At 37.5% G+C, this 26,954-nt stretch overlaps 1 protein-coding gene across 2 annotated transcripts; it reads right to left on the bottom strand.

Annotated features, from left to right (window-relative positions):
- Positions 1-26,954, bottom strand: LOC128871899 (kelch-like ECH-associated protein 1B). Of its 2 annotated transcripts, none has more exons than XM_054114056.1 (6): positions 26,762-26,954; positions 19,196-19,533; positions 18,870-19,127; positions 6,873-7,555; positions 6,597-6,802; positions 1-1,615 (listed from the first exon to the last, which is right to left on the bottom strand). In XM_054114056.1, the coding sequence occupies exons 2-6, from the start codon at positions 19,523-19,525 to the stop codon at positions 819-821; spliced, it is 2,274 nt and encodes a 757-aa protein (XP_053970031.1). In that variant the 5' UTR covers positions 19,526-19,533; positions 26,762-26,954; the 3' UTR covers positions 1-818. The 2 variants fall into 2 exon arrangements, with proteins under 2 accessions (XP_053970031.1, XP_053970032.1); XM_054114057.1 differs by having other exon boundaries at positions 26,804-26,954.

The raw sequence follows: 26,954 nt of genomic DNA, 5'->3' as shown, positions 1-26,954 counted from the left end.
TAAATTTAGCAAATGCAGTTATTATTGTAAATAATAAATTTTACTACAATTAATTTACCAAAAGCGTTCATTGTAGCAAGCACTAGAGTTTAACGCGCTGCGTCAAAGCGAACTGAAAGCAAAAGCAATGCTGAAGTTGTATGTAAACAGCCATTGTGACATTACTGCGAGAAAAGAAAACATCATGACTGTTGTTATTAATACAATACAATTTCGAACCAGATACCAAACTCTCACTAAAGAAAATATAATCCAAATTGATTCCTATTTCTGTATATACATAATCTTTATATATAAAAATGAATGTTTGTCTGTATGTCCTCGATGAACTCAAAAACTGGACCGATTATTATAAAAATTGGTATATATATATATGTATTTTTCCACGGAGAAGGTTTGTAGAATATGCTCATTGCTGCCACTCACCACCAGGTGGCGCTGCAGAGTAGCAACTTCTGCCCCGTTCAACCGATTTTTTTGAAATAATCAAAATCAATAAAATGGTTTAGAATGAATTGAATATTTGCGTACTGATTTTTCTTTGAAGTTATTTTTCTTAAATTTATTTTAGTTGTTGGCGTAGCAACGCGCGCCGGGTACAGCTAGTATTTTACATAAAAACAAAATGGCTTTAAAAAATATATAACGAACCAGTGCAATGCCAAATAGTTTCAATTCTCTCACTTATCTGCTGCTGCAGACCTATGAACGACTTTTCACTCTTGCCTAAGCCACATACATACATATATAAATATATAGGAGCATATATTTAAGTATCTAAAATATTACAATATATATAATTTTAAAACAAAAGATTATTATACTAAAACCTGTATCTTGCAATGCCTTTCTCGTAGCTCGTGATAATATTGATAAAATAATTGTCCGGTAGCTATATTTTTTAAATATCGTATTAGAACATGTTTACTACATTTAGAATATTTAAAATTCTCCTGCTTAATTTCTGGAGTCCCGACTAGATCAGCAGCAGGCGTTTTCACCTGATATTGCATAATTTCACTACAGAGGTTTACGTTCTCTAAGGTATCTAGCAATGTTGGGTTGTATAAATTTGAAACTTTCTTTTTAATATCTTTGTTTGCTTGTAAATCACGATCACAATTTCTACAGCTACTCCCGCCAAAACTGGGGTGGAAATGCATGTAAGAGTTTCCACTTGTAGAACCTTCAACATTATGCCCTATTTGACTAATATTTCTACTGCTTGATGATTCGTCAGGACATGGATCACTCCCACCACGTTTAGTTGTTTCACTGTCCATACAATCCATAAAGTTTGTAGCGCAAGATGGTTGATATATCACTGCTGATGCATGACCGGAACGCCCAGAGTTTAGAGGAGTACCTTGCTCCCATGTGTTAGTTTTAGGATCATATACCTCAACGATCGACAGAAAATTCGTACCATCAAATCCTCCAATTGCATAAAGCTTTCCATCTAAAGAGGTAAGAGATAAAGCGCTGCGCGCAATTCGCACGGATGCCACAGATTCCCAAATTTGATTTTCAGTATCATATCGTTCTACCGTGGCAAGTTGGCGTGTTCCATCAAATCCACCAACTACATAAATATATTGGTTTATGGCAGCGACACCTGTAAATTTTATGGGAAATTTATTGCATTTGACAATCTTTACATCTACAATGTAATGTATGTACATATAAAATAATAATAATGTATGGCCCAAATTTGGAAAGAAATGTGTTTTGAAACGATGAGGTTAAGGCTAAGCTTTAAGATTTACATTCCGGCCCAGATTTTGGCTAGGGTATGGATAGCAAAATATGATATTTATCTAAAGCCGCATATATGTACATGAGGCGATAATCAGTTGGAAACCCGCCCGGCAAAAGTTGAGAAAGTGATTTTTTTGTCAGATAATTTGTTGAATCATCATTTACATGAGCGATTTTGAATAGATGCTTAACAATATCCATGTGGCGCCGATTCATTGGGTGCGGTGAGAACTATCTGAGGTAAATCAGTTGATAAATCAATTCTACATACATATATATGTATATATGTGTATATAGGTATATATATGCCCCTTATTTACAATATATATGAATAAAATGTAAAATGTTCAAAATGAACTCCCCAAGTTCTCCCCATCTCCCCTATTTTGGCTAAGGTTTTAGCCTGGTTCCAGAATACCTGGGTTACTTTTAATTCTCTTTTGGTACAGCGGAACTATGTATTTCGAGGACGTCTACGCGACGTCCATTTCTACTCCAAATTTCTATTTCAACTGGGCTGGTGCTTGTGCGTAGCAAAAGCTTTTCAGTTCAAATACGGTTTGGGCAGAAAATTCGCAGTATTTGTTATTAGAATTTGTTGCCAGCGGCAAGCTCCAAGCTCTGCAACCGCATGACAGTTCCGCTTTGACACTGCAGTTGAAGATTTTGATTTTTGTGCTCTGTGAGATGTTGCTGCATCTCCAAACTTTATTGAGTGTAAAAAAGCACTTATCGCATTATTTATGCGGTCGTTGATCTCTGGAATGCCCTGGAGGAGGAGCTCGGCCAAACACCCAAAACGGGTGTACGCGCCAATTATGTATATATGTATACTATATATATATATATATATAGGATATACATATGTAGATAGCAATACTCAGGGTCACAAAATCGAAATTTTTTTTCTTCACTCATCTTGTAGTAAATCATTTCAAGAATGTTGTGTCAAAATTTTAAGTGGATCGGAGCAGAACTCTCAAAGTTATAGCCTTTGTAGGCACTCTACCTCGAATGCGGAGCATCGATAATTTCTTAGAGTCATTTTTTCAAACGCGTTTTTCCCGAAACGACTTCTTAAAAGTCGGTGCCAATCACAACTCCGAAACTATTCAACCGATTCTTTTCAAATTTGGCACACGTTTTCTAAATCAAAAATACCTCCCCCCCTACACTGTTTTTTTTTATTTATTTTTTTTAAGGTTGTTTTTCACTTACAAATATGGCGAAATTTTTCGCCAAAAATGCTCGTTTTACGTTTTTTTGCCACCAAAACTACAAAAATGAAAAAAAAAAGTTTTTATTAATGTAGGGGGGAGCATTACGTCATACTTTAACTGAAAAATTCGACTTTTTTAGTTTCAGATGATTCTACGACGAATGCCGATTGGCACCGCAGAGCACCTCTCGAAAAACATATCTCCAAAAAAACTCTGTCATGGGCTTATTTGTCAATATTTTATTATTAATATTTTTTAAAAACTTATTGAAAAGATGTACAATAACATGCAACTGATTTTATTAAAGTATCTTAAGCCATATTTCTGTAAAAAATTAAAAAAAAAGTGTTTTTTTTTAGCGCGAAACCCTACCCCCCCCTTAATGTTGTTTCACCTACAGTTTTGAGCCGACTCCAAAGGCAGATATTTTTTATGAGGAGCTTTTTCATGGCAGAAATACACTCGGAGGTTTGCCATTGCCGGCCGAGGGGCGACCACTATTAGAGAAAACTTATCTACATTTTGGTGTTTCGGAGATTCGAGCCTACGTTCTCCGAATTCCGAATGGTAGTCACACACCAACCCATTCGACTACTGCTAATTTTAAAGACCGATACTCCATTGCATACAAATGCTGTGAACTATCAACTCTGCTTGTACAAAAAAAAAAACATTACACAAAATAACCACAAGCTAAAATGGGAACAAAAAGAATAAAAAGACAAAAAAAAAAAAAAAATGTCAATACAATGGCAATCGCTCACAATCTTTAAATTTTACGAGAACATCTGAAACGTACTTATGCCAGGACTTGATCCAGCTCTCGAAACATTTCCGGAATTCTATTTTCGGTATAGCCATCCGAGCTGTCTTGCTGTTAAAACGTGTTCCCCGTAGTGGGGTCTTGTCTTCACTAAATTAATTTGGTTTACAAATGTTTACTAATATTTTTAACTAGGAATCAAACCATCCACCGAAAATTCACTTTTTTCAAGATATCCTCAAATAACGGTTATGGATTAAAGGAAAATGTAGATCATACAAATTTCTAATATCTTGAGAATATGGTAATCGATCGTTCATGCTTGATTTCATTAAAATTAAACATTTTCAAGATATTTCCACAGTTTTTGCGAAAATATGAAAATTTGCGATTTATGTATGAGATAAATAAAGGGTGGTTAAATTTCAAAGGCCGATGTTGAATGGAAGCCACACCAAAACGTCAAGTTTTTTTCTGCATTTCATTTGACATTTTTCAATTTCAGACTAACTCAATTTGAACCATGAGAAGATACATAATCGAGCAACGCGTTAAAGTTATTCAGGCTTATTATGAAACGGGCGTTCAATGATGAGGCACATTTTCACCTCTGTGGATTCGTCAATAAGCAGAATTGCCTCATTTGGGCGAATGATAATCCAAGAGTGATTGCCGAAAAACCAATGCACACACAAAGAGTGACTGTTTGGTGCGGTTTATGTTCCGGCGCCATTATGGGCCGGTTTTTTATCCAAAATGAGGCCGGTCAGGCAGTTACTGTGAATAGTGTTCGATATCGTGATATGATAACGAACCTTTTATGGCCCGAATTGGAAGATATGGATGTGGACGATATGTGGTTTCAACAGGACGGTGCAACTTGTCACACAGCTAACGAAACAATGGGTCTTTTACGCGAAAAATTTGATGGCCAAATAATCTCACGTTGCGCCGATGTCAATTGGCCGCCAAGATCATGTGATTTGACACCGTTGGACTTCTTTCCTTGGGGTTATTTGAAATAAAAGGTGTACGTCGATAAGCTAGCAACAATTCAAGAGCTAAAGGATGAGATAATTCGGCACATTAACGGCATAGAACCTCAATTATGTCTCAGCGTCTTCGAAAATTTGGACCATCGGATGGAGGTGTGCCGCCGAGGCCGTGGCGGCCATTTGGCCGATATTTTGTTCCATACGTAATTGAGCCATACCAATATTATCATAATAAAGAAAAATGACAATAATTTCCCAAAACAATTGTATTTTATTCAAAATCAACACCGGCCCTTGAAACTTAACCACCCTTTATATAAGAAAACTATTCCCGAAATTTCGTTCATCCATCTTTTAAATTTAACATACATATCTAGAAAAATGTAATCTACTTATGAATGAAAAAAAAAATCCTTAAATAAATATACAGACGGGTCCTGGAATCCGAGTGAAAGTAAATATGAAAATTACCCTAAATACTAGTGAATTTAGTTTTTGTTTTCTGAAAAACGGATTATTTGGTAATGTTCGAACTCGTGTTGGTTTACATAAAAATATATTTTAAAGCTAATAGCTATCTGTTTAACCAAAACAAACAATACCTTTTTGAATTTAAAAAAGTGTGCATTAACTGAGGTTGCAGTTTTTTTAATAGAAAATGAGACACTTTCAGAAATGTTTAACAGAAAAACCATTCAATTTATTTAGGCCTGAATTAGTATAAGTACTCATATTGGTACTCCCAACCATATACTTATACATTAATCATCCGATTTTGTTTTGGATAACTTTTTTACTAAATAAAAAAAAATTTTGAGTAATGGAAATATTTATTTTGACCTCTTTACGCGCTCCATTGTTTGTCTGTTTGTATACTGCAGCCGTCTAATTCACAAGTGAAAAATATCGACTGTGCTTTTTTCGACTTTTTTTTAAGAGCTTCAGAACTTAGAATGACAATACAAAGCGGGAATATTGATGGAGTGAATTTTTTTCCTTATAATCTGGTAGATAATAAATCCAGAAATCTATCTATCTATTTTGATGATATGATAGGTCTGCCGCGACTACGAGTTACATGGTACATTCGATGAGCCTAAATTTTGACTACTTTTTTCAATAAATCTGAAGAATATCAAACCATAGTTATCGACATCGATAGTTGTCATGAATCTAAAAATAACACCCGATAGGATTGACGTACGACGCCATTTGCAAACATTATAAATTTTCCGATATCTTTATATAAATAATTGATGTTTACACCCTTTCCAGGAGTTTGGTAAGCGTTTTGATGTTTTCTACAAATGGATTAATCTACAGCTTTATGCCACCTCCGAACCGCAGACGGTTTTTCATGACAGAAATACAGTCGGTCTGCCGAGGAGCAACGGTCATTAGAAAAACGTGTTCCATCTATTGGTGTTTCGTGCCCGGGGTTTCGAACCTGTGCACTTTCGAATGTGAGTCAAGGCATCAACCTTAACTTAAAGAAATATGTAAAATCCATAACGAAAATCTAGCTTCCCAATATGGAGAGCAAAATGTAAGAGGGGGTCAATTTAAAGATCAACATGATTTGTTTTATCTTGAATTCAGAAAGAACGAAAAAGTTTACGTTCAACTTATCATATCATCAGGTATGAACATTCAAATCAACATGGAGTGGAAAAAATCGTTCCTAATCGTTTCCCGAAGAAACGATTTAAACATCATTTGGCCATTGTTTTGTATGAGATGAGTTTAGATAAATGATAACTAGCACATCAGAAATAAATCGAGTTTTGCCTAAAACTGGGGTAACCAAAACCAATAACTTTTAAACACATTTATAAGCCAAATAAGATATTTTTATTTTACCAGCACCACTCCGCTCATATTGCATTGGCTGCACAAAGGTCCATTCATTATTTTCAGGGTGGTAGCATTCTACAGTTGTGAGGCGATCAGTTCCATTAAATCCTCCAATAGCATATAATAAACGATTCACAACAACCACACCTACACCTAAGCGTTTTTCATGCATTGGCTGCACTAGTGTCCATCGATCTTGATCTGGCTCATAACTGAGAATAAAAAAATAAGTATTTTGTTCAATAAATGCTACACCCGAGTTTTTCTTTCTTATTTACATACTATTCAACTGAATTGTGATATTCCGATCCAGCGGATCCACCAACTGCGTACATCAACTCATCCATTACGGCAACACCCACTCTGTGGCGTGGTACTGTCATTGGAGCGCATGCGCGCCATTGTTCTGTTGCGGCATTATAACGATCCACCCAATCTGAATCATATGAAGAACCAATTGAATTATTTCGTCCTCCCACAGCATAGAAAGTTCCTTTCAAGAATGCTGCACCAAGACCAGATCGGGGAATTCGCAAATTCGGTAATGTTGTCCACGCCTTGTCATCCACATTATAAGCTTCAAGTATGTCTAATGATTGCCGAAAAAATCCTCCTGCTACAAAAATCATTCGAGTCGTATTTGGTGTACGTTCTTTCACTACCGGCCGTTTGTGTAAAGTCAGGTCTTTGAATATCTTTGCTAAATATTCTCGACAGGCCGGCACCTTTCGTAGCACATCACAGTTTCTCATTTGTTCTTTGAGAAAATTGGGTGTCAGGAATTGACAACGAACAGCACAAAGAATGTGTTCCATTTTTGGATAACGATTATCTTCATCATACTTAACCCATTTAAGTACGGCATTATATACTTCGCGCTCTTCTTGAACATTTAACTCATCGCGACGTATTAAAGCAATTAATTGACAAGCATTCAGTTGGAGAAACTCCTCTTCCTGGCACACCTGCAAACACAGATATTTCATTAGTCATACAGATTGTAAATTTCTATGCACACACTCGTATTGCAATTTTAATAACATTTCAAAACTTTTATTTTTTGGTGAAAAGCTAGTAAACTATTACAAAAATATTTATTGTGTATTAATTAGGCGAGGAGTCTATATTTTAACCTAATATTTTTTATTCAGAATTAATTCACTTTATTATTAAAAATTTATTCAGCTTGTAATACTTTCATACAGAGTATTCCTAAATATTAGTTTTGCTAAAAAAATAATTAGCATTTTTATGAAGCATACTGTTTGACTGCAGTGGTTGGTTGGTTGGTTTAAGTGGTGATTCTTCCAGAATCCAACTAGCGCTTCCGCACCATTTTGTTGCCACATCCTCGTTATCAACTTGTTTAGCAATTATTTACAGCATGACTATATCCAGTCTGTGCGGTTCAGGAACCTTATCAGGTTGTTGACATCTAAGCCCGACAGCTGCTCCAGACTCTCGAACAGCGGTTTATCCAGGGTTAACATTCTGTCCTTCCAGTATGTGTTGTGAGGGATGCCCATTTTGGCTGCTTGTTCTCCCACAGACCAAAAGCCAGTTATGACTGCCGTTAGTCTCCAGGCGTCCCGTCGTTTCATGTTTAACAATATTGAGGATTATTTGAGGTTGTAGGTGGGCCATAACATTCTGCTAATTTTGCATTTCGTCTGGTCTCTCCATCTACAATCCGCGATTCGAAGGTATTTTAGGGAAATTGCACTCTTGACTGTACCTAGTGGTGTGAATACCGATTCTGCAAGAGCGTTATTCATGGCAGATCCCCTTCTTGCCAGTTCATCCGCTTTTTCATTACCTTCGATGCTCCGATGTCCCGGGACCCAGATTAAGGTAACTTTGTGGTTTTCGCCCAAGGTGGTGAGGCTATTCCTGCTTTGCTCCACCACTTCAGAGGTTGTTGTAGCTGAACCCAGTGCCTGGATTGCAGCTTGGCTATCCGAAAGAATAGCGATACTGCCCATAAAAAAGGGATCTACGATTAGTAGCCTACAAGCTTCCCCAATTGCCAGTACTTCCGCCTGAAAGACACTGCAAGCATTAGGGAGACGCACAGATCTATCAATTTTAAGTCTATGAGAATATATAGTGCAGTATATGCATAAAAAGTATTCAATGCTGGAAAATACATTTTTAAATTCTCCTGCCCTGAAATAGACATTAATATTATCCGATCATACTAAACAAAGCAATCGAAAATTTGAATTAAAGTAGCTTATTTATTAAAATAAAAAGTTTGTAAATAATTTGAAGTATTAAGTTAAATCAAGCAGGGATTAAAGGGGAAGCAAATACGCAGCTTTATCTGTTCATTTTCTGACACTCGGCTGCCCTATCTTTTACAAGATTGCCTATATTCGTCGGATGTTTCACGTATTGCTTCTTTGGAGGCATGTATATAATGATGTTGATACCCAGCCTTCTAGAGTATGCAAACTTCATTTTTGACTTTTTCCATTTTTTCATTTATTGAAAATGATATTTCAAGTGTTAAATGGTGAAATAATTTATGGACCTATCAATTTCTCCGAAAATTTTAACTCCACAGCCATGACTCCAATAACTCCATATTTATTTAAACTAAGCTCACGTTTTGTGTTTATTTAAAGCATCTTATAATACGTTTCCTCTAAAGTCAAACCCTTGGTTTAAAGATTTTGGGTTTGAGAGACTTTTGAACTGTTTCCACAACACATTACAGTGTTTGCACTGTAATTCGTTTCTTCATATATATGTACATTTGTATGTATATCTAAATTTTTGACGACAGCCAATCAAAAGTCGGCTTCGATTCGCTACTTCTCTCTCGCCGTCTCTGGACTATGCTCAGTTGAAGAAAAATTTGCATTTGAAAGCAGCAACAAAGTTATAGAGCAAGATTCGCTGCTAGAGAGTATCATAAAACTAGTATAAAGCATAGACAGACAGTGACGTTAATCGGGATTAACAACTTAGTTCGGAATTATCTTATTGAGCATTCAACAAGACGATAAAATCTCAAAAAATTTACAATTTGAGTTAATTCTCTACATCATTAACAGTGCGATTTATACTAATATATGGATGTCTCCAAGTGTCCTCTTTTAAACCCTTGGTCAACTCAACGCTTGTCAATTACATCTCTCACCACACAAATATTGTGATCGCACGCATCTCTTTTTGTTTAAGTTAGTAAAGAGAGGTGTTAATGTAAATTCTCTATCTAAAGCAAATTTCAAAATACGAGTCACATCCGTTGATTATGTCCTTTTCGTTTTGCTTCAAATTTTAAAATTTAGTATTAAAACATGACAGGAATTGGAACCAAAGCTAGCTCTACTTATGCTGCCATTGTGATTGTGATATTTTCTTGTAGTGAGGAATTTTTTTTACAGAAATTGATTGACAGATTGAGACAGTGTATCTGTAAATACTACTCGTGGTGGTGATGTTCTAATTGCTATTAAACCCAGATTTTTACTGCTGTAGTTGCTACAATTGTACCTTGACCAATTATGTGTTTCAATTATGGTAATTTGAAACATATTTACTTTTCAAATTTTTACCATTTGCGCAAAAACTGTTTTATGGTCGATCTTTAGCTCCTGGGCGATGCTACGACTAGTAATATGCCAACTTCGATTATTTCTGTAGTTATATCGACATTTTCTTTAACATCAAAAATGCATCACAGGAATTGACGACCCCAAAATTCAACTTAACTAGCTGTTACAGTACCGGCACCATAAACACCATTCACAATTTCAGCAGTGTGGCTTGCATTTTCACCTTTATCAAAGAAAAACTGTAAAATGTACCGAATTTTCTCTTTGTTGACTTCCATTGTTAACACCTTGTAACCTACAACTGAATGAGCAAACGAATTTTTTTAGTGTTCTTATGTAGTTGTTAGTTCTTGTGTACTTAAGAATCAAACAGTTCGTTAATTAATGCAAATTCAAATTATGTACCAACTGGCAAAAGCTGTCGTAGTTGGAGCATTGATGACGCAAAAACTTAAGTTATTGGTGGTGATTAAGGCAGAAAAATTCAAAATTCTAGCACTTTTCATACAAAATGTGCCAATAGGTAAATAAACATTGTGAATTTCAATTCAGTAGGAAGTGCATGGGTGCGAAACCCCGTGCACGAAACCCGAATGATAGAACAAGTTTTTCTAATAGCGGTCGCTCCTCGGCCGGAAATTGCAAACCTCCGAGTGTATTTTTGCCATGAAAAAGCCCCTCATAGAAACCATTTGCCGTTCGGAGTCAGCTTAAAACTATAGGTCCCCTCGATTTGTGGATTAAGAGGAGGAGTTCAGGCAAACACCGAATAAAGGGTGTAAGCGTCAATTCACCAATAATATATTCATTCAATAATATATAAATAGTAGTCTTCGCCATCTGAAGTACATTTTACGATATCTGAAGTATAATTGAAGTATAAATTTTACAGTTTCTGAAGTACATTTTGCGGTCTCTAAAGAACAATTGACTATTCTGAAATACATTTTACGGTTTCGGAACCTTATTTGCACAGTCAAACTAATTTTGTTAATGACCATCCCTCGAATGTTAAGTAAAATTAAAATTTCTTCCCCGCTAAACCTTGGACCATCGGTATATATGTTTAATCAAATAAGGGATTTGAAAATCTCGAAGCAAGTATCTCCTTGTTTTTCCTTGTTTATCTCTCAAATTTTAGATTTTCTTAGAAGAATGCAGAGTGGTTTTCTTACCCTTATTTTCAAAGGTGATTCTTTAGATTTTTAACTATTGCTCCCTTTCCAAGCCTACAAATCTGTCAAGTTATTTGAAAATATTGTTAGTACCAAACTTCCATTTCCTCACAACAGGGATTTGTATCTGGGCGTTCAACAGCTACCACTATCGCAATTTTTTCAAATTATTACATCTCTTTGTCTGTTATTTGGTACACACTTTTTTACTGTTCAAAGGATTTGTCAGAGTATGCCAAAATAAATATATGTATTGCTAAGCGAGTTACAGGTATATGGTTTCCACACCATCTTTTTTGGCTTGGGTTAAATCTTGCGAATAGAATTATGGTAATTATATAAAAATTGGCAATGCTAGATGTTTTCCAATCACAGCCACGTCGTGGGTGCCCCAACACAGTATATTCGGTTCATTATTTTGCTCGATCTTTACAAAAGACGCCAATGCTTGTTTTAAATACTGGAGTTACCTTTTTTATGCGGAGGACTTGAAAATTTTTTTTGCGAAAATGTAAAAGTTATTCAGATTCCGAAACTATTTAATGCGAGTTGATTAGCTTTTGCGAAAGCTAATGTTCTGTAATCTGTCATAAAATACTAGCATTAAAAAAAAGTGTATTGAACAAAGTGAAATAAATATATGACATTTAATTTTTCTATATACTTAATTGGCATGCATGTCGTCATTGACTTAACCTTTTTTTTAATTTGTTTATTTTTTTTTTTCATAAAAAAAATTCAATTTTCAAATTGGGAAATTCTAAAATTTTAAAACGAAAAAAGCAATTATTATATTTGAAAAAAAAAACTCGATCAGTCAATTGCTCGATATTACTCTAGTATGGATTCCAGGCCATAGGAACATCAAGAGTAATGAAAAGGCTTATGAGCTTGATAGGATATAGTCCGGGAGCCAGGGGTCATTTTGACCTCATCATTTCATGCCGACTGATTTTAATACTGAAGGCAGACGCGCCTGGGATGCTGCAAAACGTGTCGAAAAAATTTTTAGTAACTCATTTAAAACCGGCTGAAATTTTTTTGTGTATTGGTGACATTTAGTAGAATAAAAAAAAAAATAGTCAGCTGCGCCGTAGAGGGGGGAAAATACGTCAGATGAGCAGGCGAACTTGTAAAATAAATTAAAAAGTAAAACCACTTTATGCCTCAAGAGTCTCAAAATTACAGCCTTGGAAGATGAGTACCAACCTGTGCCATGGCCAGAAAGACATAGCCTGGCTATAACATATCCAAGAACAAACAACCGGCAGGGGACGGACGACCTAACAGCTCAAGACTGACAGCTCTTTATACCTGAGCGGATTTATCAAGAACAAGGTTTTTGGCAAACCATTCCTCAACCACATTGGCGAAATTTCAGGCTTCGAATTTGGTATCTTCTTCTCTTCCTAAACCCATAAATTATTCACATTTTCTATAAGAATTTTAATTAATTTTGAGTAGTTTACAAAATCATACGCTTTGAAAAAATATTTTGGTAATACAAGGTGAAGTCCCCCCGCTACTCAAGGCGATCAACATGTTCGTTTTTGGGTCATGCCGTAATTGAGTTTCTGTGGAATTCAGATCTATTACCTCCACGCGGTGACGGCTGGAAACAATTGCGCAGTAGACATAGGCGCGGCTTGTTCTTCAAATAGGTCGTAAAGCCTGTCTCATGTATAATTGGCTAAGATAGATCGTCGTTGGCTAAGATAGGTGGTTGGCAGTCAGGGAGTTTCGACTGTATTTCTACGGAACTACCTCGATACCAGGTCACCTCGGGGTAGAACCAAGACCTTGGAGTGGTATGAGGCGCTGCTAGGTCGACCATTATGTTTTTCCTTTTTATGAGATCACAATGTCAGCCACGGTGGACGGTGATCGTACGAAACAGATGGAGTTTCCCAAAAAAATATCCGTTATCGGCAAACAGTCCTTAAATGCAAAGGAAGCTATAGCGTCGTATTCAAGGTCAGCCTTATTTGAGATATTGAGGGAAACTGTAAAGCCGTTGAAGCTAGCTAGGAAAGGTACTGTTCTACAACTGCTCAGTGACAAAAGTACCATTGGGATGCCTATGGCCACGAGTAAGTTAATGATGAAAAACAAAATTATCCAAGAGACCAATAGGTCATGGAAAGATGACAAGGACAAAGGACAAAGGAATTGCTTAGCCTCTCAAGAGATGATATCTCGAAGATCGTGGCTTGTGTCACCAGTTATTGGCTATTTGGCAGGCATTCCTTGAGACTAGGAGTATTCTCCCATGAATATTGTAGAAGTTGTAGAGATGAGGAAGAAGAAGAAACAGTTGAGCACTTCCTTTACAATTGTCCAGCCTTAGCTAAAACCATAGCAGGTTATCTAGGTAAACACTTTTTACATTCTCTTACAGAGCTACCTGGCGCGGGGATTACACCAATCCTGCGCTTCATAAGAGCCTCAAAATAGTTTAATGAAATTAAATAAACAAGGTTCCCGTGTCGCGCAGTGATATCACAACGGACCTGTAAGGTCTAAATGAGTTGGTCATACGGACCGATTACCACCATAACCTAAGTACTTGGGACTAACCATAGATAAGAATTTGATTTGGAAGGCAAACATCTTAGAAAAAGTTAAGAAAGGAAACCTAGCTTTTTATGTTTTAAGAGAGCTTTAGGTAATTCCTGGGGAAGGTTGCTCATTCGCTTTATACTGATGTCGTCAGACCCCTTCTTCTATTTGGAAATGTTGTCTGGTGGTGTGCTATACAGAAAAACCCTATTCTAATTTATTGAATAAGGTGCAGAGATCAGCGGAATTAGCAATATGTTGCGTCATGAAAACCACGCCATCTACGGCTTTGGATATCATGCTACATTCCCCTATGAATCTGGAAGACTGTCATACATGGACATTCAATCATCTTAGGCGCCTATACGGATATATCCAGTGATTGTGATTATCACCCTCCCAGTTCCTGCTTCGAAAGAAATTTCTCAATAAAAATCCCTTCTAGACTGGAATGGCTTGAAGAAGATCCATCAGCGAACACACCCGTTAAGATCTACACGGAGGGATCTAAAATGGTCACCGGTGTAGGATCAGGGTTATATTGCGAAGAGCTTTTTATTAGTGAATCCTTTAAACTACCAGAAGAAGATAAACGCTATTCATGAAGCCTTAAGATGGTTAGAGATAAACAGAATACCATCAACAGATATCTGCATTCTATCAGACAGCCAAGCTGACCTACGCGCTCTGGATGCATTCCAAATAACATCAAAGAGTGTCTTACATTGTCGCCAATCTCCTAATGAGATGACCAAACAATATCGTATTATCTTATGCTGGGTTCCAGGCCACAGAGATATACCAGGGAACTGTAGAAGGTACCTGTATGCCAAACATAAGTAATTTTATTTGGGTGCCTCTCGCAACTTGTAAGCTTCTTGTTATGGACGCAGTTCTGTAAATCAAAGATTGATTAGTGCCAATACCTGTGAAATTGCTAGGCAAACATGGCCAAGGCTAAATCTATGTCTGTCCAAGAATATATTTTAAAATTGAGTAGACTTCAAATTAGGAAATTGTCTCATAGGAAATCACGCAAAGAGATTACATACATGATTTCTGTCTCAGCTGCAGGAATGAGGAGGAGTTGGAAACAAAACACCTTTTTAGCACATGCCCGGCTCTAATCGGAAACAGGAACTGATATTTAAGATACTACTTCTTAATGAATAGAGATAATCTATACACTTTAGGTATCAACAACCTTTTACGCTTTGTTTAAAGCTCAGGATGGTTCAATCTGGAAGGGGAAATGTAACCCAACCCCTGCTGCTCAAAACAGACCCATTTCGAGGTCTAAGTGGCAGCGCTGTCTCTATTTGCGATGCGGTTGATAAACCTAACCTAAGGTGAAGTTCAAAATAAATAAGACTGATCCTTCCCACTGCCTTTCAATATCAACCTAGAAACCTCCAACCTCCATAAAGCGATTCGATGTGCGGTCAACGCCTCCATACCCCTGTTCCCAACAAAACTAGCCCCCTTATGGTGGAACAAAGAAATTGCCTCGCAAGCAATAGGTTTGGCACTATTTTAAACGCAATCGATCCACTTCAAATCTCATTCAATACAGAAAATTGAACGCACGGTTTCGTCGAGTAATTAGGGATGCTAAGCGGCACTGTTTTCAAAAGTTCAACAGCAGAATTTCTGCGTCATCCGAACCTTAATTCCTCTCATGGTAATCTTCTATATCCTTGGAATATAGCTCAAGAATTTGCCAGCCACTTTTCTAATGCCTCTTCAGACCACACTTCCTCCCGAATTTATTATCTTTAAATACTCGCTAATCCCCCAAAATCGCACCACTCCTTCTAATCTCTCATTACAACAATATCCTCACCACAGGTTACTACCCACACGTATGGAAAAGAAGCGCAGCAATTCCTCTCCTAAAACCCGGAAAATCACCTTGAGACGTCAACAGCTATCGCCCAATTTCACCTCTTCCCTGCCTAGGCAAATTAATGGAGAAGATAATCGCTGCCAGACTAACCTCGTATGCCCACTCAAACAAACTCATCCACCCGAATCAAGTCGCCTTCAAAAAGGGACAAGGCACAACAGATGCCCTATTACATCTTGACCATTTTATTTCAAACGCGCTTTCCAGCAAAAACCACATATCCTTGCTTTCACTCACAGGTTGTACTCAGACAACTCGACAAATGGAAGATCGGTCTCAAATTATACAATTTCATAAAATCATTTCTCTCGAACAGAAAATTACATGTACTTATATCCAACACCCGCTTTCCCATTTTTCCACTCGATAATGGCACTCCACAGGGATCCCCTTTATCGGCCATTTTGTTCATTATAGCCTTTAACGAAATTAGTACCATTTTCAACAAGTTTCCAACAATCCAACACCAAATATACGCAGACGATGTATTGCTATTCTCCAAATCCAATGATCAAGCGGAAGTAATGAAAACCTTTTCCAAAATCCTACGCCTTTTATCCACCTGGTCTCTATTCTCAGACTTTTCAATTTGTCCTATTAAAACCAAAATGCTTCATATATGTAAAAAACGGGAGTGTCCTCCTTCTTCCCTTACCCTCAATGGTGTAAATATTGCAAATACAGATAATCTTAAGTTTCTTGGTATTATATTCGATCCCAAATATTCCTTCTATTAGCACTGTAAATATGTTAGGGAAAAATTATATGTTAAGTTAAATATTATAAAATACTTGTCAAACAAACGCTCGCTAATTAGCTCAACTCTACTGATTAATGTCGTAAAAGCGCTCATCCTATCAACCATTAATTACGGTCTAGCTATTTATGGATTACACGCCAAACAAAATCTAAAGATGATTTCTGCCCCCTACCATGCCGCAGTGCGCAGATCCATACGCGCCTTTCCCACATCGCCCATAAAGGCCATTCTTGCCGAATCGGGCCTTCCGTCTCTATACGACGACATGGAGGACAAAATATTCAGGCTCTATCCAAAGCTTACTCTAAGCCTCAACCTTCTTATTGGCAAAGACTTTCACTCTGCAACCTCACGCGTATCTACACCTAAAATACTCTCATCAATACACACCAGCGCCTTATTTGCTAAACATGTGCAACTGCCCTCTAAGTCATACACTCTGCGGTTCACTAATCACCCACCGTGGGCGGTTAGCAAAAAAGCCGTTATCAACGACCTAGCTAATTTACGGAAAAATAATATTGGAGGGCGTTACAGGGCCAAGTTCTCCGAATCTATTGCATACTATAAATTTAACGGGTGGCAATTGGTTTTTACTGACGGGTCTAAAGGATCCCACACTTCTTACGCAGTGGTAAAGGAAAATCAGGAAGTTATCGCGTACGTCCTTCTATTTTCATTCTGCTCCATTTTCACCGCTGAAGCAACCGCTATATTACAAGCCGTTCAATTCAAAAGTAAGGGTAAACATATAATTTGATCCGAAAGTTTGTCCTGCTTCCAAGCCATCCAAAACCACAAAAAAATCATCGACATCAAAATTATGTGGATACCTGGGCACTCCGGCATCCAGGGTAACACACTGGCAGATACAATTGCCTAGGACATTTCCATTACACCAACAGTCACATCAGAAGTCATCCTACCCAGCGACATATACCGACTTATTCTTGAACAGAGGCAAACTAAGTTACTTCGTGAATGGTCGTATTATAAACACCATTATTCGAATATTAACCCCAAACGTACAAAACCTGCCTATCCATCATCGGTACCCACCAACCACATTACCCCATACACACGACTCCGTATTGGGCACACCCTAATTACTACCGTACACCTATTACAGAGTAATACATCCAACTCCTGCCCCTTCTGCCCAGGCAGTCAGTGTGCATAATCTACTGGTATCCTGCACAGAACTTGCTTCTCAAAGGCATCACCACTTCAGCAACACAGATCCTCTTCTACTTTTAAAAGATGCCACTGAAGATAATATTAAAAAAATTTACAAATTTCTGAAGGACACCGACCTACTCCTCGTATCTGATTCAACACACATCACCAGACAGCCGAAAGCCTCTGCTGCTAGCGCTGCGTTTGCTTGAGTTTACTTGTCATTTTATTATCATGTATAATAAAAATAAAAATAAATAGATAAGGCTGAGCTGAAATAGAAACGACAGGAGCCTTGTTCTGCTAACTTCGAGTTTATTTATTTAAAATAGTCCCCTCTGGCCTCGATATACTGTTTCGCGCTATCTAAAAGCTTTTCGAAAGAGTGTTTCAGGTTATTGATCAGAATGTCCTTCAGGATGTCGGTACAAGGCTTTTGGATGGCCTCTACGGACGCAAAACGTTTTCTTTTCATGGCCAAATGCAATTTTCGAATAGGTAGAAGTCACAGGGAGCCATATCAGGCGAATACGGTAAGTGATTGATGGTTAAAATACGATTTCTTGTCAAAAAATCAGTCACAAGAGTAGATCGATGGGATAGTGTATTATCATGCATTAAGCAACAGGTACCTCCTTCACGGTATTCAGGGCGAATTCGACGAATGCGATGCAACAAACGCTTCAAAACGCCAAGATAGAAACCTGCATTGACGGTTTGGCCTGTTGGCACGAACTCCTTGTAGACAATTCCCTTGGAATCGTAGAAACAAATGAGCATCCACTTGATTTTTAACTTCTCCAAACGCAATTTTTCATCAATTCGAATGTTTCGGTAAACGTTTTGGCGATTTTAGAACAAAATTTGATATTAACTCTTTGTTCGAAACTCATTGACTCAAACATACTGACACTTTAGACGCAATAACTTCGCTTCCACTGAACCGAATGTCACCAAGCTTTCGCTGGAAGTCAGCTAGGGACGTAACTTCCAACGCACTAACTCATTAAAAAAACATTTCTATGACACCAGTCTTGTGTATTTCACCTTGCACAATGTTTGCCAAAGGGTGCCAATACATAATTTCCCGTAAGCCGTTTGATATTGGCTCGAAAGGTTAAATTTTTCGTCATTAATTACCTGTGTAAAATGTCTTTCAATGAAATGGTTGGCTTTTCTTTGCAGTTCTGAGCAGCCATGCTGTTCAGCAAAGTTCGCTATTCCGATAGCATTCGTTGGATCCAATTGCCTCTCTAAAAACGCGCAGCAAGCATTAATAACGTTTGGCACTTGGAACATAGTTGCAGCAGGTAGTAATTGGCAGACCGTCACTTCTGTAACACGTATATGGCCTGTATACATGAAATATATTATACGACCCATTGCTGTGGGGCAAACCTAGCATTTAGAGAAGAGTTTTAATCTATAAAATAGGCTTTTGAATACAACATATTTTCGATACATACTCCTTGCAGCTGAACTCGTGACATTTCAGATTCTTTTAAGCCTCCCGTAAACATAGCTTTAAAATAAGGAGATGCTGCTGACAAAACTACTTTGTGGGCGGGAAATAGTTCATGTTTTACTTCTAGTATGACATCTGTAAGCATATTGTGCGATCGCATCATAAACATCATCTTTAAAACTTCTTTGGCATAATTTGACATGCAAAAGGTCATATCATCGTCCCGGTCGTCTACATCTTCCTGTTCAGCTATAGGTGTATTATATGAACACGGGTTACGAAATATAAAATCATTTTGGCAATTATTTGCAGAATTAGTAGTGTTGCTCATCTCCGTTTCTGAAAAGTAAGTAAGAAAGTATTTTAATATGAAATAACAAGAACTTTTAATCCGTGAGACAATCTTTAGTGTCTGAGCATCTATGTGCTACAGTTATGAGGCGAAAGGTATGATATTAATAAATTAAAATATTGATCGTTTCTTTCAATAAATTGATTTTGTTAATACATGTTGTGAAATTATTTATATTCACAATTAAAACCACTAGTATATAAGAACGTAAAATTATAATAAAGGTAAGTAGAGATGTGTGAAAATTAAATTGATTATAAATATATTTATATATGTAACTAAGGCCAAGAGTGTACATAACTTGGCAAATATTGCCTACAGCGATAGTAGTAGTATAGTAAGCACAAATCCGATAATCTATGCCATCCATCGGCAGGTCTGGATTGACGTGGCGTTGAGCCCTTGCCACAATTTTAATGGAACAATAAAAAATGTACATACATATCTTTTAACAATTATATTGAATAAAGAATGGACACAAAAAAAAGTCTATTGTGACTACTTAGCATTTGCGTAAAATTAACTGTAATTAAAAAATAAGTATACATATTCATATTGTTCGTTGCCATTATTAATTTGGCGGATTCACTTTTTCTGCCGCTCAATACCAAAGCAAATACTTTAAATTGTCCGAAAAGTACGGTACCTTATCTGTTAAAAAAGTATAATGAAACCTTGTCGGTGGAACAAAGGACTCAAAGAAAAACAAAAAAAAAAAAAAAAACCCATATAATGGTGTCATTAAATTCAAACGTTCATCACTATGGAGTGTTTACAAATACGTTTGCTGCCATTCATAAAAGAACATAAAGGCTCAGTTCTGTTCAGGTCCGATCTAGCATCGTATCGTTATAGCCGTCTTGCTATGAACTTGTATGAAAATCACGAGGTAAATATTGTTCAAAAGGCCCACAACCCATCAATTTGCCGACAATTGCGACCAATAGGAAAATATTGGGCAATTGCTAAAACGAAAAAAAAAAAAAAATAATAATTAAATGAGCAGCAGTCTAAACTGAATTGGCAAAGAGCAGCAGATACCTTAACAAAAACTGATGTCCATCACCTAATTACAGGAGTCAAATCTTAATTGTGCCATTTTTTTATAACAAAAAGAACACATATCAGTTTTTTGTTTAACATAGTACACTTAAAAAAGAAAAAAATAGCATTAAAATTGTTTTGATAGCTTTATAAATTTCGCCCAACCAATATTTTTCGTGTCCATTTTTAATATATTTTTATAGATCTACCATTTTTGTTATTTTTATACTGTTCGGATTTTAGTTATTTTTGTAAACGAAATCAAACACATTTTAGTAATATACAGATTTTCTATATACAAACATCTGTCAAAAGAGACGACATCGAATTGTGGCAATTGTATAACAAAACACTGATTCAAAGAAAAAAGCCTTCAGCAACTTGTGACAGATTTTGGATATTGAAGCAATCTCAAAAAATTGTCCCGCATAAACCTACACTACCATTTAAACCTATTCTTCTATCACCCTCCTCCCCGTCGAAACAGACCGTTTTCAATGCCTGCAGAAAATGCCAATATAAACGTTTGGGCTACGTTTCCGTCTGTAAAAGATTGTGAGCTATGTTTGTACTTTTCCAGATATCTACAATAGTTCGAATTGTTACACAATGTACATCATTCAAAGTTGTGTCCAACGTTAAACCGTTATTCGGCTCTCAGCGAATTTGATGAATCAACTGATTTGCTAACGTAATAAGTATTATAACAGCGGTTTGTATACAACAGGAGTCGGAAAAAACTAAGATTGTGTCGGCTTTATGAAAAAACAAAAATCAAATTGGATCATGAGATCAGAATGATCAAATTTATAATCTAATTTCAACAGCACATGCATTTGTAATAATTTTGTTTATAGTAATAACTATTATAATTGGTGGATTCGAAAATTGACTAGTACCTTTAATATTAAGACCTGATATAGCTTTTCCACGTGAAATAATGTAAGATTCTAATTATTACAGATCATCCAGTTCATTATCGTTGCCTTTTGAACGACTAACCGGAAGAGAGTTAGAATACGTGTCAAATGAGCGGGCCGCCTATGACGTAACAGTCAAAGTTACTCTCTTAATTTTGCTTCGGATTGTCAAATCTTGTATTCTATCATTTTTGGAATTGCTGTTTCAGGAGCTGTCAAGTTACCAAAGCTACCAGTGGTCAAAATATTCAGTAAGGTTTACAATTTCATCAAGCTTCGTGAGTACGGTTTTGAACCTTAGACCAATAACCAGACAAATTGTTTATCATTAATCAGCTCACCACCATTGCATTTATGGGCATATCACCAGGAACTGTATTTGTATATTCCGACCTCTTGTATTAGCCAACCTCTTTCGTCTATGAGAACAGAACAGAGTTCCAGCTTCAATGCGCAACAACTTAAGTAAGAGCAACATCAATAATGTATTGTATTCATACTTTCGTTAACAGGTACATAATTTTTCATTATGACTTTTGTTATCTACTTACATACGGGTATATCCTAGTCTAAAGTAGTATACAATCATATTATCTTGTTATCCTTTTCACTTGTTTTATGGGCATTCGTATACATTTTTTATTTATATTGTAATTACTATCATTATTGTAATACGAAAGTTTAGTTAACATTCCAGTGTATTTTCTTGTAGAGATGAAAATGGAAATCTGGTAACAGATACGAAGCCGACACTGAGATTATGGAGGGAATGATGGCTAGCGATTATGCTGTCAATACTGCCGCTAGCATCATGAAAGTGGCACTGGACTGGAAACCGCAAGGGAGTAGAAATCGCAGTCGACCGAAAAACACTTGGAGAAGGTCGATGCTGCGCGAACTAACACACGCCGACATCTCATGGGACGGTGCCAAAACAACAGCACAGAACCGTGTACGATGGAAGAGTCTTGTCGAGGCCCTATGCTCCCGAGAGGAGTGAGCAAAGAAAAAAAAACTGCCGCTGGGGAAATTAACCTGGAACCACCAATTGAAGACGACGGGGTGGAAACTCCTAGCTATGACGTGGATAGTGTAACTATTCAGCGCCTGAAGAATAACAAGGCAGCCGGAGTAGATGGACTGCACACAGAACTGTTCAAGGCCGGCGGCAATGAGCTGACTGGGTGCATGCATCAGCTTATGACTAAAATATAGCTAGGATAAAGCATGCCCAATGATTGCACCTTAGGGGATACGGTACACTAGACAGGGCTAGTTTACTGGGGCGGCAACCCTTGGTTGGGAAAAACCCGAGTCATTCCGATAACGTATTGTAGAACCGGCTGCCATGGGAATGCAGCATAAAATAAAATAGCATAACCTGGCGGCCTATGTTATTGCTTGCATCAGACCACTTGCCCATTATCATCTCGATCGAGAAACCTCCCGACTTTGTTTCCGCGGATCACTGGTCATATATCAACTTTAAAAAAGCTGATTGGACCATATTCGCAAAATTTACTGCAGACATCTTCGCCGCTCTCCCCATTCCCATCGATGTGTGAGCAGGCGAATGCGCATTACCGCAAGGTGATCACAGGCTCGCTTCATACCCGCTGGAAGAATCCGGGACATATGTCCCAATTTCCCAGCTGAAGCATTTGTTCTGGCGAACGAGCGGGACCTCCTACGCCAGACCGATTCCGGAGATCCTCGGTTAAAGGACCTCAATTTGGAGATCCGGCAACCTTTTACCCAACACAAGCGGACCAAATGGGAAGATCATCTGAAGTCCTGGAACTTTACCTCTGGTGTGAGCAAGCTCTGGTCCACCGTAAGGTCCCTGTCGAACCCGACGAGCACAACGACAAGGTGGATATTACCTTCAACGGTTGTACTTTGTCGGATTCGAAGAGAGGCGCGAGCCACTTTAGCCGGCAATTTATTCTGCATCCTCCGGCCTACAGATCTAGACGTACTGCTACCAGGCGGCTGAACAAACTGACATACAACAGTGCGCCTCTTGCTTTCTCCAGCAATGAGGTTCGGAGTCCAACCACCGTGAGACACGTGTAACACTGGCACAATTACGTTCTGGATATTGTAGCAGGTTAAACTCCTACTTATCCAGAATCGACCTCGACATACCAAACATATGTGCGGCATGTGAAGGCACCCCGCACGACACTAACCACCTTTTCACATGCCCACTAAAACCGACTCATCTAACACCCCTCTCCCCTGTATCCATCCCGTCGAAACAGCATGTTTCCTGGGCCTACCTCTAGATGAGCTAGACGAAGACGACCGGTGATATGCCCGACACTGGCGGGGCTACTATTACTGTTAACAAACAAACAAACAAACCTTGGAAATTGTCAAGAAATTTATAATCTTGGCACCGCCGTCACAACAACAAACGATGTCAGCCTGGAGATGAACCAACGAACCACGCTTGCTAATAGGTGTTACTAGGGTACCAGTAAGCAAATGTGTAGCAGAGACCTCTCTCGCCCGACAAAACTAAAACTTTCCAAATGCTCATCTTATCCGTGCTACTATATGGCGTGGGTTGTGTCGCAGACTGATGCAGCCGCTCTTGGGATATCCGAGAGAAAGATACTTTGGAAAATTTTCGGTCCTCTTCGTGTTGACGATAACTACTACCGCCGAATAACCCACGAGCTGTAAGAGCTCTACGAAGATGTGGACATATGTAGTTAAGCGCATCAATATTCAGCGCTAGCGGTGGCTGGCCCAGGTTGAGCTTATGGAAGAAGAAATTCCAGCGCTCATTGCGCTTTAACGTATCTGATAACAATTGCACCTCTGATAAGTCTGTCAAACTCGTCATTGGGGTAATTGTCATCTTCAAGTCGTATATATGGTCCTGATATATTTCTGAGAATCTTTCTCTCTCGAAACAAATTAACTGATCGACTTCATTTTATTTCAGTACTCAGACTTCATGAGACTCAGACTTATGTGAGATTAGGACTTATAACGGTTTTATATTTATATTTGAAGCTTCAGGTTTCTCGACTTCGTCAGTTTTGTATGCGCAAAGTAAGTCTTATTTGCAGCTTGTATCCTGTCTTGTATGGCAATTGATGTATCTTTCTGCGCACTCAGCAAAGCTCAACCTACTTAAATTCATCAACTTTTTCAAAACTATAGCTGCCGATTTGTAAGTTACGTATTGCGTTGCGTGCGGCACCTTCTATATATTTGGTTTTTTCTTCGTTGATGGCAAGTCCTACCATCCTAGCATATAATTATAGGCGCATATGTTTCTTTCAGAGATGATGTTAATATGTTTTCGATTGAGTATGTCAATCGCTTGTTTAAAATCTATAAAAAGACAGCATGGCATAATTTTGTATTTGCGGAATTTTAAAATATTTGCGACAGTGAAAAGCGTTGGTCAAATGTTGATTGGTCTGCCCTGGAGACGCATTGATAGTTGCCGAAACTTTTTTCAGCCTTTAGGTTAATGTAAATATTTGAAAATTTTGTAGCATGTATTTAGCAGAGAGAAGCCAGCTGCAGGGTGGGCCATATAGCGTTTGCTTTTTGAACCACCTATTTTTTTGAGAATGGTAACACAAATGACATGTCAAATGTGTTCAAATTGGGAAATATTGAAAACCTATTTCCAAAGTGGTGAGTCTTCTTCTTCTTCCGCGGTTACAGTAAATGGCGAGCGTTACCGTGACATGCTCAACGAGTTTTTGTTTCCAAAAATTGATGAGGATGACATGGACGACATTTGGTTTCAACAGGACGGTGCAACTTGTCACACTGCCAAAGTTACACTCGAACTTTGGCTACCGTTTTTGAATTCCGATATCAATTGGCCGCCTCGGAGCTGTGATTTAAGCCTGTTGGACTATTTTTTGTGGGGAGCCGTTAAGGACAAATGCTATGCGAACCATCCAGAGACGATTGATGCTTTAAAACACGAAATCGAAGTTGCCATTGATCGAATGGCCTACTGTAAAGCCAGTCGTGGCAGTCATTTGAACGACATTATTTTTCATTCATAAATGACAATGTTCAATCTTCAAAATAAAACAAAAAGTTTGAAAAAATATTGTCTAGTTTTTTTTTTTTATAGCCGATTCAAAAAGCAAATTTTACCTGGCCCACCCCATACTATCTTCCCACCCCGCAGGAAGTTCTTCTTGTAACCATATTTGCAATATTAGCTGATGCATACGTTTGTGGAATATAGATCCACGGCATTAAAGCAATTCCGCATTGATTGCGTCGCTGCTACAACTCTTACAGTATTAAGCTTACTAATTGGGTCTACGTTGTTTGTATTTGTTGTCTGTTTCTTTATCCTTATCAATTCGTTCTACTTCCAATTTAATTCGATGATCTTTCATGCATGAAAATTTTCCAAAACACACTCCACGTTCGCTGAACTGTTTCTTAGAATGTAATATTGTAGTTTTAAAGGTACTTCTCAATCACCGGTTCCCATTTCCGTTTAGAACCTTTGGAGTGTTACAGCTCATCAAAGCAGTAAAATCCAGCAACTTGAAGGACTTGTGGACACAAATAGAAAATGTTTGGAACACAATACTCTTATGTACGGCTCTTAAGAGTTTGCTATGGTTATGTGATCCTGTCATTGAAAACAAGCGATTTCAAACTAAACAATAAGCTTTTTCCTCTGTCCACTTAAAAATGCTGAATTCGGATCCACAAGCGGGCTTAGGAAGGCACAGGAAAGATAAATCTAACTACCATGCAGAAGGCAATAGCCTGGCGTTTTTGGAGCACCGTTGCTAATTATACATTACTTTTAAAAATTCAGAAAGCCATTATTGAAAAATTAAAAAATTCTTCATGTGGGCAATAGTAGTTTTATGAACTGCGGCTTCCCCATTCCATCCTGTTCTGTTCAATTTTGTTCAAAAGTTTCCCCAGGTTTTATCAAAATGACGACCTGTTTCTTGCGTAGGTTTCCTACACATATTTATATGTACATATATGCATGTTTGCTTATGATATAAAATAAGAGAACAAAGTCCTAATGTAAAAAGCACTCTCTTAAGCACCAGCATCCCACCATATATTTATATGTTTACATTTATACTACAATAAGAAAATTATCATTCTCAGAAAGTTTATCTTTCATAAAAATCAAACTCAATGATGAATGAGAACTTGTCAACTTTGTATCAAAACAGTAGCAACATTACTTGAATCAGATATAAATCCACTCCTCTATAATACATACCGGAATATATTCTTTATTATCACAAAAGCTAAAATATCAAACCTAATCCTCTGGAACCATCGAAAAACTTTTTCTCAACCGTTTTTAATGGAAAACAAAAACTTAAAAACCTAGTTCTTAAACATGGAAATCTATTAGTTATGTGTTGATTAGTCAATGCCTATTACTTCAGAAAAATGTCGGTACTCAATAT

Source organism: Anastrepha ludens, chromosome 2 (genome assembly GCF_028408465.1).
Source record: "Anastrepha ludens isolate Willacy chromosome 2, idAnaLude1.1, whole genome shotgun sequence".
In the NCBI taxonomy this organism is placed as follows: Eukaryota; Metazoa; Arthropoda; class Insecta; order Diptera; family Tephritidae; genus Anastrepha; species Anastrepha ludens.
Note: the sequence above shows the minus strand (reverse complement) of the source record. Positions and strands in the feature narration are given on the sequence as shown.